The sequence below is a fragment of the Aquarana catesbeiana genome, linkage group LG05 (assembly GCF_042186555.1).
Source record: "Aquarana catesbeiana isolate 2022-GZ linkage group LG05, ASM4218655v1, whole genome shotgun sequence".
Lineage (NCBI taxonomy): Eukaryota > Metazoa > Chordata > Amphibia > Anura > Ranidae > Aquarana > Aquarana catesbeiana.
The window spans coordinates 372916446-372929995 of record NC_133328.1 but is presented as its reverse complement, the minus strand read 5'-3'; the positions used below and the strand labels follow the sequence as shown (position 1 = coordinate 372929995).

At 43.0% G+C, this 13550-nt stretch overlaps 2 protein-coding genes across 4 annotated transcripts in view; one reads left to right on the top strand and one right to left on the bottom strand.

The window, feature by feature from the left end:
- The window catches only part of PSMG4 (proteasome assembly chaperone 4), a 49737-nt gene extending 48705 nt beyond the window's left edge, over positions 1 to 1032 (bottom strand). The window contains exon 1 of the mRNA XM_073630977.1: positions 777 to 1032. Coding sequence (XP_073487078.1) covers positions 777 to 1013 — 237 coding nt within the window. The 5' untranslated portion in view covers positions 1014 to 1032. The remainder of the gene's footprint in view (positions 1 to 776) is intronic.
- The window catches only part of ACD (ACD shelterin complex subunit and telomerase recruitment factor), an 89409-nt gene continuing 76857 nt past the window's right edge, over positions 999 to 13550 (top strand). For 2 of the 3 annotated variants that reach the window (XM_073630976.1, XM_073630973.1), the window contains exons 1-5: positions 999 to 1235; positions 3314 to 3398; positions 3960 to 4086; positions 7917 to 8038; positions 9818 to 9908. In XM_073630976.1, the coding sequence (XP_073487077.1) occupies positions 3979 to 4086; positions 7917 to 8038; positions 9818 to 9908 (321 nt within the window). In that variant the 5' untranslated portion in view covers positions 999 to 1235; positions 3314 to 3398; positions 3960 to 3978. The remainder of the gene's footprint in view (positions 1236 to 3313; positions 3399 to 3959; positions 4087 to 7916; positions 8039 to 9817; positions 9909 to 13550) is intronic. The other variant, XM_073630974.1, reaches the window with a different exon arrangement.

The window sequence follows — 13550 nt, the reverse complement described above, 5'->3', positions numbered from 1 at the left end:
TGTGTCTATGTAAATGAGCCCCTATCCCTTTTCATTCTAGGGTGTGTATGTAAAAGAAATCCTCTAATTCTAGGGTGTGTCTGTGTAAATGAGCCCCTATCCCCGATCATTCCAGGGTGTGTCTATGTAAATGAGTCCCTCTTATTCCAGGGTGTGTCTGTGTAAATGAGTCCCTCATATTCCAGGGTGTGTCTATGTAATGAGCCCCTATCCCTGATTATTCTAGGGTGTGTCTATGTAAACGAGCCCCTATCTCTTATCATTCTAGGGTCCCTGATCATTCCAGGGTGCGTATATGTAAATGAGCCCTTATCCCTAATCATACCAGGGTGTGTCTATGTAAATGAGCCCTTATCCCTGATCATTCCAGGGTGTGTCTATGTAAATGAGTCCCTCTTATTCCAGGGTGTGTCTATGTAAATGAGTCCCTCTTATTCCAGGGTGTGTCTATGTAAATGAGCACCTATCTCTTATCATTCTAGGGTCCCTGATCATTCCAGGGTGTGTCTATGTAAATGAGCCCCTATCCCTGATCATTCCAGGGTGTGTCTATGTAAATGAGCCCTTATCCCTGATCATTCCAGGGTGTGTCTATGTAAATGAGTCCCTCTTATTCCAGGGTATGTCTATGTAAATGAGCCCTTATCATTCCAGGGTGTGTCCATGTAAATGAACCCCTATCCCTTATCATTCTAGGAGGTTCCATTGGAAGCCATTGCACCGATAATACAAATAATACGAAGGGAGCCCAGTGGCGGCTCCCAGTAAGGACTCACATATCTGCTGCACATGGCCATTGCCAGGTTCCTCAGGCTGGGGGAGAAGCCGACCCACACCAGGAAGCAGTCCTGCAGGCTCATCACATGGAAGTGCACCGCTTTGTCGCAGAGCTTGTCGCTGAAGTTGTGTATAGAGATGGGACGAGAACTACACTCCTCCATGTCTTCCACACACCCACCTGGCCGCGCTGCGCTTTTCTGCACGTCATCTGTCGCTGAGACACAGGACGCCATATTGGATGTGGGCGAGACTGAGTCTGGGGTGGCTGCTTGCTCCCAAAACAAGCATGGCCACCTGAGAAGTAAACATGCCTGTGTCGGGGAGATAGTTTCGGTTTGTGATTGTACGAATAAAGCGCGATGTCGGGGCAAAGCCTTTCCTGTACGATCCCGAGGTGTTCCCGAGTCGTGTGTGCTCAGTGTCTTCTGAGGACTCATCCTGTGTGACAGCTGGAGGTATCCATAACTAACACATGCCATGTTTACCAAATACACACTGATGTTTGTTTGTTTTTTGGATCGGAAAGGGCTAGGGTCAGGTTTTGTCTATGTCTCTGCTGGGGACATTCACCATCACTTCCCTTATTATCTGACATCTGTCACTCGACAGGAAGTGAGGGGAAATCTCCCTTCTGGGATTTTATCTGACGCCTGTCACTGGACAGGAAGTGAGGGGAAACCTCCCTTCTGGGATTTTATCTGACGCCTATCACTGGACAGGAAGTGAGGGGAAATCTCCCTTCTGGGATTTTATCTGACGCCTGTCACTGGACAGGAAGTGAGGGGAAATCTCCCTTCTGGGATTTTATCTGACGCCTATCACTGGACAGGAAGTGAGGGGAAATCTCCCTTCTGGGATTTTATCTGACGCCTGTCACTGGACAGGAAGTGAGGGGAAATCTCCCTTCTGGGATTTTATCTGACGCCTATCACTGCACAGGAAGTGAGGGGAAATCTCCCTTCTGGGATTTTATCTGACGCCTATCACTGGACAGGAAGTGAGGGGACATCAATGACAGACAGTAATAAAATGTGGGGAAAAGTCCTAACCCTTCACATTCTACTAGATGTGTTTTTATTCCTGTCCCTGAGAACATTTCCACTCACTTCCTGTTCTGTCTGACACCCATCAGATAGACAGGAAGTGAGGAGATGTATCCCAAACAGAGATGATAAACTCCCTAACCATTTACACTCTTTTTTTTTTTTTTTATCTCTGTCTATGCTCACACTGAGGCGCTTTACGGGTGTGAAAGTTTACTGAGCGCCTCTCCTGTCTCTCCAGTGTGAAAGCCCGGGTGCTTTCACACTGGAGAGGTGCGCAGGCAAGACGGTAAAAAAGTCCTGCAAGCAGCATCTTTGCAGCGCTATAGGATCGGTGTATACACAGCTCCTAAAGCGCCCCTGCCCATTGAAAGCAATGGGGCAGCGCCGCCAAACCGCTGTCATAGCGGCGCTTTGTGGGCAGTTTTAACCCGTTTCTGTTTGCGAGACAGATTGGCCTGGAGAGTGCAAAATCTGGTGCAGCTGTGCATAATAGCCAATCAGCTTCCATGTTTTTTTTTTCCGCCAAAGCTTAATTGAACAGGCTGAAGTGAGAAGCTGATTGGCTGCCATGCACAGCTGCATCAGATTTCACACTCTCCAGTTTTAGGAAATCAACACATTAGGCCCCTTTCACACGATCGGGCCCACTCGGATCCGCCTGTGCGTTTTTCAGGCAGATCTGAGCGGGCCACCCATTGACTTCTATGAGCAGGAGATGTGTCCATTGACACCCACCTGCCATCCGGTCTGACACGATCCATGAAAATGGGATCGGATGAAAATGGACAGGCTGTCCGTTTTTGTCCGATCTCGTCATAGATAGCAGAGGGGCTCTGAGTCTGACAGGTCTGTTCCTGCACAGTGAGTGGAGACGGGACCTGTCACCCGCCTGCTCAGTGGAGCGATCCCCCGCTGAGCTAGTGGAGTCCGTCCAGCGGATCTGCCCCATGTGGAAGGGGCCTTACTGTTCTTTCTGAAACTATAAAATAGATAGGAAGTGAAAAGAATTCCAAACATAGACCACAAAAGTGATTTGTTTTTTATTTTCAGCTGAATTTCAATCAGTAATGCCTTTCTGTTTTTTTTTGTGTCTTCTATGTGTTTTATAATACTTACTATATGTGTATTTGTATATACAGTGTATATATATATATATATATATATATATATATATATATATATATATATATATATATATATATATATATATATATATATAGAAGATTGATATTAGAAAGGAGCACTGACATAATGATATTGTCTACCGCTGTCAACAATCTGTACTTCATCAGTATTATTAAGTCTCTGACCATAGGCTTGCACAGGGGGTGTGCCTGGGCACACCCTAATCAGAGGTTGCCAATCATGCAATGTCTGTAAAAAGCCAGAGGCTACAGTTGCTCCGCATCTCTGCTGCATCCTTAGCCAATGGGAACGGCACTGTACTCACCCCCTTCTCCAGTAAAGCTTATTTGACTTTTCAACAGGAGGTGGCGGTAGCTGGAGCAGGCAGGAGAGGGAGGAGTAAACACAGCCTGCAGTGTGGGATGGACGTCAGCCTACCAGGAGAAGGTAAGCTGGGCTGAGTACACTGTAGTCAGTACACATACATACATGTGTGTTAGAGTTTTGGGGTGCACACACTAATGCAATAGGCTGCACACACCTATGTCTCTGACAGTTGATTTGCACCCTGTGGTGCTGACTTGATCTTTAGTAAATGCTCTGTCTAAATAGTCCAGTTCTTTTTCTAAATCCTGAAAAAAAAATATAAAATAAACACAGAATCAAACCTGATGCAGACCTGTACTTTGCCCCTACGGGGCTAAGAACTCTGGTGTCTTAAAAAAATTAATAAAAAAATAAGCAGCCCTGCATCCATTGTCTACATTGGTGCACTGCAGTTTAATGTATAAATAAAAAAAAAGTAACAGCTGCGTGCTTGTATTTCCAGGTGCAGTAATGCCCATGGAATTGAATGCTAGTGCATATGAAAACGTGTTGTTTGGCTTACCACCTTGGAAACTATCAGTTCTGAAAGTTCCTCGCATATCTTTGCATAACAATACATGTGCAAAAATAAATATATATTACCTGTTTTCATCACTTTTTTGTTTCTCTTTTTGTAAACAGAACATTTTATAGGAATAAAATGGCCCCAGCTCGGTCTTCAATTGGCTACCCTTGGATTCTCGATGCCATTACAAAATATAAAGGAGAAACTTTCATGCTTAAACCAGCACCTGCCCAGGTAGTTGAGGTAAGTTTTATTTAGTGTTTGTATCCCATAGGAATTTGGTTTATATAGGAAACCTAATGGGAGGAAAAAGGATTTGTATTAAAGCCCAGTTGAACCCTCTTATTTGTTTTTACTTTAATGCAGTCAGGCTACATAAACCGTAATAATTATGGCTTTTTTTTCTTTTTTAACCACTCGACGTCCACGCTATAGCCGAAAGACGGCTACAGCACGGACCTCAAATGCCAGGAGGGCGTCCATGTATGTCCTATCATTTTCACAGGACGCTCTGTGATCCCTGAGTTCTTTGGACTCAGCTATTTACAGAGCTGGGTAAAGGACCAATCACAGCGGGCCCTTTACCACATGATCAGCAGTCAGCCAATAATCATCAGTGTTCTTCAGGGAAAAAGAGCAATGTTGATTAAAAGAGCCCTGCGGCCTGACTCTTCTCTCTGCTGCCAGCACAGGGACATATTAATTACATGGTATGAATCCTGGCTGTATTACAGTAAGGCTAGATTTACATATGTCTGACCGTGGTTTGCAGTCCGGAGCCTGGTGCGGTTTTGTTCACTGGTTCAGGTGCCCATTTTTACTTGCATTCCCACCTAAACCGGAACCAAAATCGCACAGGGCTCTTTTTAGAAATGGACCACACCTGCCCCATACATATGTGAACCAGCTCCTTTGAAAGCCGGTCCGATTCACATGTTATGCGATTAAAAACGCATCCGATTCGCATATATGTGAACCGAGCCTAATACATATGGACGGTTTAAACCCAATTGCATACTGAGATTCAAAAAGGATGCTGCAAAAGGAGAGCTGATTTATTAATAACGGAATGAACCTAACACAACTGTATTAACATTAAAAGAGGAATATTTTGTACACAATGACCGATCTGCTACCCCACAGGTAGTGTTGGACTCTATGAAAGCCTTCCTGAAAGGATTGCTGATACAGGCTATTGGTGCATACAAAAAATCCAGTGTGGACGGTGAGAACCTTCTTGCTGCAGAGAAGCAACAAAAAGAACCTCAATGTATTCAGAACCCCACTCCTTCTAACCGCTCTATATGGAAAGATGTGCAATTACTATATAAAAGGATGGCTTTGGATAAAGCCGACCAAGTACAGTTTTTCACCAGGTGTAGGTATTTTGAAGGAGGAGAAAGAACTGGTCATTTGCTAGCGGTTATTGCTAATTCCCAAGCACAAACTTTCTTTATTTTGTCTATCCTCACACCTGCAGGAGTGGACTCCCATAAACAGAAAGACATTTTGCATTCTTTTTGTTCCTTTTATGAAGAACTGTATCAGAGCAAGGTTGATTATCAGATGGCCCAACTTAGGGAATTTCTAGCCCCACTGAATGTACCGCCCCTTTCGCCTAGCGATCGTGAAAGTCTTATTGCCCCATTACATTAGATTAATTCAGGCAGTATCAGACTCCCCTAATGGCAAAGCCTCGGGTATCAATGGATTACCACCAGAGATATACAAGAACTATGGGGACATCCTACTACCTAAGTTATTATAGACTCTAACTACCTAATGCCGTGTACACACGTCCGGACTTTTCGACCGAATTGGTCCTACGGAACGAATCCGTCGGACAATTCGATCATGTGTGGGCTTCATCTGACCTTTTCTGTTGAAAAATCTGTTGGACTTTAGAAATACAACATGTTTCAAATCTTTCCGATGGACTCGAGTCCGATCGAGAAATCCGTTCGTCTGTATGCTAGTCCGACGGACAAAAAAGGACGCAAGGGCAGCTATTGGCTACTGGCTATGAACTTCCTTTTTCTAGTCCGGTCGTAACGATCGGACTTTGGTGTGATCGTGTGTAGGCAAGTCCGTTTCGTTGGAACTCCATCTAAACTCTGTTGAAAAGTCCTTCGCAGTTCAGTCCGACGAAAAGTCCGGTCGTTTGTACACGGCATAAGTTGTTATAGACTCTAAAAAATTATTTTGAGTTGTAGAATTAGACCCCTTTCACACCAAGGGCGTTTTGCAGGCGCTGTAGTGTTAAAAATAGCGCCTGCAATGCGCCCTCAAACAGCTGCTCCCGAGGGCTTTCATACCGGAGCGGTGCGCTGGCAGGACATCAGGAAAAGTCCTGCCAGCAGCTTCTTTGGAGCTTTGAAGGAGCTGTGTGTTTACCGCTCCTCCACCGCTGCTCCCCATTGAAATCAATGGGGCAGCGCTGGGTTACCGCTGACAAAACGCCGCTATTGCGGGCGGTTTTTAACCCTTTCTCGGCCGCTAGCGGGAGGTAAAAGCACCCCGCTAGCGGCCGAAATGCGCCGCAAATCTGACGGTAAAACGCCGCTAAAAATAGCGGCGTTTTACCGCCGACGCTTTAGGCGGCTCGGTGTGAAAGGGGTCTACGTCCGAATATCTAGATTCCATGAATATTTTTGTATAACCTAGTCCTAATCTCTAACCCTGAGGCAACAATGAGCTGGGCGATTAGCACACCCTGCGATTTCCAGTGACAGAAATTTGCAAATTCCAGCGTCTGGAATGGCAGGTGTGCGTGAATAGCTGCCGCCACTCAGCCCATACAAAACAATGACATGATGACAGGCTCTACAGCTTTTCGGGACTCTTTGCACAGCCAACGATTGGTTGCATTTGCAACAGTGGATGCATTTTGTGTGTGTCCAGCCAAGATCACCAAGCCAAGATCACCACAGTTATTCACTGGCTGTGTGAACAATTTCAAATAGCTGGACCCGCTTTCAGCCTGTCATTGTTTTGTATAGGTTGAGTGGCCACAGATTCCTGCCACTTGAAATGAGTGTGCTATTTGTAATGTCTGATTGAAGCCTAAAAATAAATACCAAATATTTATAAAGCAGTGAATGCAATTTTCACTGAACATACAATAATGGTAACAAACACATGTACCTGGACTACGTGTGAATGTTTGGTAAATGTCAGATTTATTGTTTCATGAGTAAAACTCTAACTGTATAGCTGATTTAAAGGCTAAGTTCTCTTATTTTGTAGAAGTGACTATGCAGACAAGGCGCCCCCCAAAGGTTAAAGTGTTACTAAACCCACAACAGTGAAATCTGTCTGTATATGCAGCATAGCATGCTTGTTATACTCACTGTGGAACTTAAGGGGTTAATCCTCTGCATTGTGTAAAAAAGGCTGTTTTATTCTGTATGCATAGATCCTTCCATCCTGCACTGTCTATCTGGGGAAGGCCAGCTAACACAGGCAGGGTAGCCAGCCTGTACATGCTCAATTGTGTCTTTTATGCTGGAGAGAACATTTCCTTGTTCTCAGAGCTAGCCAGGTCACATGATATTGACATCACACATGTGGGTGTGTAATACTCCTACCTGAACACACAGCTCTGGACAAACTCTGCAGGTTATCATTTGACCACGTATACAGATCAGCTAAAAAGATATATAGTGGCAGTATTTTAATGTAAAAAGAAGGTTTATAAGCTGTGGGCACAGTGGGTGGGCAGATTAACTATTTGCATATTACTGGGTTTATTAACACTTTAAGAAAAATAACACTGATGTCAGCACTGCTACAACAGGGGCAGAGAGAACGCACTGCACATGAGCAGCTTTTGAACCAGGGAGAGCACCTGCTCCTCTGACATAACAATATGCAACAAGGCAGGCGAATAACTAACTATATAGGAGTTTTTAAGCCAGGCTTCGTGGTGCGATGCCGCAAAAGGCCTACAGGTTTGGCCTTTACAGGAGGCCCATTTTTTTTTTTTTACTAATTATGTTACAAAGGTTGACTAGGATTTTAATTTTTTGTCATATTGCTAATGCTATAACATTTCCATGTTTTTCTCGCTTTAGTTTCTAAAAATGCCAGAACGAACAGAAGAGTGTCAGTATCCAGGAGCTGTTGTACATATTTCTGATCGGCAGTACTATATCAGAGCTATCATCACAAGGGAGGCACAAGAAACTCTAGAAAGGTATATATAACCATGATTGACACTTTGGGGTTGATTTACTAAAACTGGAGAGTGCAAAATTCGATGCAGTTGTGCATGTTAGCCAATCAGCTTCTCACTTCAGCTTGTTGAATTAGGCTTTCATAATCAAACTTGAAAGCTGATTGGTTTCTATGCAGAGCTGCACCAGATTTTGCACCCTCCAGTTTTAGTAAATTGACCTCTTTGTCTTATTTTACATCCTTTCTAGCCCCTACCTTATATTTTCCTTGTCATGCTTAGGAAGTCCCTTCTTGTCTTCCATCCACTTCACTGTACCTTGTTATCAGAACGCTAGTTCCCTGCCTCCTATTTTTTCAGCATTTTTTAATCCTCCCTTGTCCTCCTTGTTTTGCACTGTTTTTTTGTTTTTAAAGGAGAATTCCAGGCAGATATGCCAAGTAAAATGTTTTGTTTTAGTTTTGGCTAGCGCATGGAAGCGTTAGAACCCGTTTAGTTTTTACTGCTGTCTGTGTGTGGAATTTAACTGCATATGAATGCCCCCACCCCACTTCTGCACTACCGTTTTTACAAAAAAATGGCATTTGTGCCACCAGTCTCTTCATCTATTTGGGAGCTGTGACCATCTGCACCCTTGTGTTGGTTGTGTTGCACCAGATTCCATTGGATGGGCACTATAACGCCCCATGGCATTTGCTCATGTGTGCAGAGATGCGAAGAGATGTGAAGAAATGGGAAGCGGTCATGACCAGGACAACAAAAATGCATAGGCAGCACTTAAAACATCAGAAGTTTTAACCCTTTCCCACTATATTAAAAATGTGTTTTTTGTCAGTGTCCTTGTTGTTTCCATCACATCCTGCCCTGCCCCCCAAAAGGAACACAGAGGGCAACACAAACCTAACGAAGGCCCTTATCCACCTTATCTAAAATATAAAACAAAAGGTTTTAGCTGGGGTTGGAACATAAGACACGTGTTTGAACTCTGTTCTTGTCTAAATGCTCTTCTAAACCTAAGACTACTTTCACACTGACAGCGCTGGCTGTTAGCACTAAATCGGCGCTCTTTTTAGCGGCGCTTTTGCGCTGCTTTTTGCCGATAGCGGGTCGGTTTTTACACCAAAAAAATATAAAAACTCCTGTTTTTCAGCACTTTCGAATCGCTTTTCAGGTGCTGCCCATTTATTGCAATTACTATGTACAGCACTCCCAAACCGCCCCAAAAATGCTGCTAGCAGGACTTTTCGTAACATCCCACAAACGCAACGCCGCAGTGTGAAAAGACACTGGCTGAATTTTGATTGGTGTGTGGCCATCCCAGACATCGATCTTTTGTTGATCAACAGCTGTCAGAATACAGTGTCCTGGCAAGGGGATTCCTCCATCCCCCTTGTTTGTGTGGAAGGAGGAACTAGTTAATTATTTTTTTTCTTATGGTCACTGGCCTATGGCCAGCTTAAAACTCGGCATGTGTTTTCTTTTTCAGAACTTCAATCAGTAATGTAAACTAGCAGCTGTAGCATTCCAATATTACACCTTTTTATTTAATCCAGTATCCCCTGAACACAGTATTTCAGAATCCAGAAAATTGTGAATGGAAGACATATTTCATATTTGTAGATCTTTTTACCAACCTTTGTCAACTATAACCAATAACAATAACTATGTTGCAATAATATGACTACCACCAACTGAAGTCAGATCTTTGGAGGCACTTGAACATGGCTGATTAGAGAGATCTGAGACTAAAAAAAAGTAATTTCCAAAACTTATGTGTCTTTTGGTTTATCATTTTTTTAGAGAAGATGAGCATTTTACATTAGCCCATATCAAGAACAAGATTGTTATCCTGAAAAAATTCACACTCTCCTTTGCTGCAGAAGAAGATCTGGTGAGTATATTGTCACTGCTCTGTGCTGCTCAATAAAAATATATGCTTAAAAAACGACCTTCGGCATTTCCACATTTTGTAGTGTAACAGCCTGGAATTAATATTGATTAAGTTGGGGTTTTATACCCCTGATGCACACAAAGTAGTCCATAATGGGTTTTTTATTTTTTTGGGTTTTTTTTTTTTTGTAAATGATTTGGAAAATACTTTGAACTCCTAAGTACGGAAGATGGTGTGACGCCCATGTAAATGGCAGAGAGGTCATGGCTTGACAGAGTTCTATTGGTGCTAAGGATATATTAAGCGCTTTTGATTTGTTAGGGTTCACAATTAGGCCGGAGATGTAGGCGAAGCTTCCTAATATAGAGAGCCGTTTGGGGGCTGAAATGTGTGGATAAGATAAGAAGATTAGTATATCGTCCGCAAAGACAAATTTTGTGTTGGTGTCCTCCCAATTCTATCCCCTTGACATCAGGGTCCAGTCTGATCAGCCGTGCCAAAGGTTCGATGAGTAAGGCAAACAACAGTGGGTATAGGGGACAGCCTTGTCTGGTGCCTCTTCTAATGTCAAACATTGCAGATTTGTAGCCTGCATATTTGGTGTATGCCCGTGGGTTATTATATGGGGAGGAGATCCAAGTCAGGAGATGAGTCCCAAGGCTGAAGGGTGTAATTAAGATATGGCCAGGTGACTGAGTCAAAAGCCTTCCTAATGTCAAGGGACAGAAAGCACGAAGGTATGCATCTATTTTTGGCTGCCTGGGAGCTAGAGTTGCATGATTAATCGTTAAGAATCGTTATCGTGTTTTTTTTTTTTTCCGTTGCGATCTTGAAAAAAGTATTTTCCGATTCTTTCTATGCAGAGAATTCTCTCTGCTCTGCTAAAGTTGACAGCTGTCAAAAGAAAGGAAAAAAAAAACGGGCAGTCTGCCAAGAATCACAACATTCTTTAGCAGTGGAACTTAAGTAGAAACATTGTAATAATTTTTCCTTTAGATCAAAGACTTGATCTTTGGGGTGAAAATGAAGGAAGTTTAACCACTTAAACACTAAACCTTTTTCTGACATTTGTTGGTTTCAAGTTAAAATCATTTTTATTTTTTTTTTGCTAGAACATTACTTAGAAACCCCAAACATATTATATATATATATATATATTCTCTATATATATATTCTCTAGGATACAACTTTACTGGTTAGTTTTTTTTAATTCATTAAAGCATAATTTTTTCACATAAAATATTGCAACAACCACCATTTTATTCTCTAGGATAGAGAGATTATAATATATATTCTCTAGGATAGAGAGATTATAATATATATATATTATAATCTCTCTATCCTAGAGAATAAAATGGTGGTTGTTGCAATATTTTATGTGAAAAAATTATGCTTTAATGAATTTAAAAAAACTAACCAGTAAAGTTGGCCCAATTTTTTTTGTATATTGTGGTAGATTTTATGCCGCGAGAATCGTGATCTTTTTATTCTAAGAAAAAAAATCGTGATTCTCATTTTGGCCAGAATCGTGCAGCTCTAGAGCGTAAGAGGGCGCATCTGATATTGTCCCCTGGTTGGCGGATTGGAACAAACCCAGTTTGGTCACGGTGTATTCATTTACAAATATTAGTATTTAAACGTGTGGAAAGGATCTTGGCTAGCAATTTGATGTCAAGGTTTAGTAGGGAGATGGGACAGTATTTTGTCCAGGAAGAAGAATCCGATTTAGGTTTGGGTATCGTAGAGATTATGGAAGTTAGTGTTGCAGATCTAAATGAATGTCCTTTGAGCAGGGAATTGAAGGCATTTGTGAGCATAGGTACCAATATGGGTGCAAATTATTTGTAATAAGCTGCCGAGAACCCGTCAGGACCCAGTCGTACCGATGCCGTGGGGTGGTGGATCGCCCACAGTGTCCGTGCCATTGGCACGTCAGGTTTATTAGCCTGGAGATAAAACATATGTTGGCGTTTTGCGAGTGATTTTGTCAGCAGAATCGGTAAGGAACAAGTCAAAATCGAGTCGGGCCTTATCGAGGTGTGAATTGGTAGTGGGGTTGGGGGTCAGATTGGAAAGCAGTGCGACATGCATGAAAGTTTGCTTGTAGCTTTTGGAAGATGGTCTTGCATTCGCGCTTAACGGTCATTGCCTGTTGAATCAGTCTACCTCGTATAACGGATTTATGAGCCTCCCACAGTGTCAGCGCTGAAATATCTGAAATATATTCTTTGAGAACTGTTTCAATGTCTAAGCGGTGAGAGGGGTGAGTGTGGTATTATTAATACACCAAGAGGTATCTTTTGTCCTGGGGATTGGGGAAGCTATAGTGGTGCATACTGCACAGTGATCTGTCCACGAAAAGGGGGTGATGACAGAGGATAGGATCTCTGGGATCATACCGGCCACTAAGAAAATATGGTCAATGCGCGAAAAGGATTTGTGTAGGTAGGAGTAGTGGGTATAACGCTTGCTACCTGGATTGGCCTCTCGCCACATGTCTACAAAGTTGTGTTTGGGAAGTAGGTGTTGGAATGTCAACTTGACTGGGCTAGAAGACGTGGTTGGTCTGGGCTAGAAGGCGTGGTTGGTGGAGATTTATCTAGGAACGTAAAAATGACTTGATTAGCGTCCCCACAGAGAACGACCGTTCCAATCTTATGTTTATCCACGACCTGGAACAGATGTGAGAGGCTGTCGGGCGTTTATCAGGAGCGTAATATGATATGATTGTGATCACAGGGGTTAGATATCTGCCTTCAGGATCTTTAATTTGGGATGTAAGGGTGAAAGGTGAGGAACAGTGAAATCTTTGGTTGTGGCTGAAGCTGTATAAAATTGTGGATAGGAGGTACTGAGAAATTTTGGGGTGGATTTGTCAACAAAATGAGTTTCCTGCAAGCATAATATGAGCTTTGGCAACTGCAAAGGAGCTTAGTGCCTTGGTGCGTTTGTGTGGGGTATTAAAGCCCTGAACATTCAAAGAGAGAATGTTTAAGGGGGCCATTTGTGCATGTTAGTGGTTGTTGTGATGGGAACACATCCTGAACAGAGAACCGCATCTACCGTGGTGAGAAAGAGAGAAAGGAACACTGTCAGAGGAAGCAGATAAGAGTCTAGAAACCCTGTTAGTTACAAGTGTTAACGTTAAATCAGAGCAGTACAGTAGGGTGCAGGAGCATGCTAGGGGAGCGACAAGTGGTCCCGTAGCCGCTCCGAGGCTATCATCAGGAACCTGCCTAAGAGGGGCAAGGGTCTGAGAGCAATAAATCGGGGAGCAAGGGGTTCCAACGGGGGGGGGGGGGGGACAACACCAGTAAGTAGGGTAAAGAAAGGCTTATAAACATATACATATAATTAGCTTGGCATTGCAATAAATGAAGGTCAACTGTTGAACACCCCTGAGAAGCTGTACCGTGGGTAAAGCTTAGATCTAGAGTCAGTGCAAGTGATTGTCTCCCAGTGCCTCACACCGGAGGGAGTTGCCTAGAAGCTCAGGGTATACCAAAATACAAATGACATTCGTATAAGAAAAGCAAAACCCAAAATAAAAAAAACATAATCAGATCCAACATACATGTGAAGCAACTGCGCTTCTGTATTGGAGCTCAGATACAACTGTAGCTTAAACTAGGAGGAGGGAGA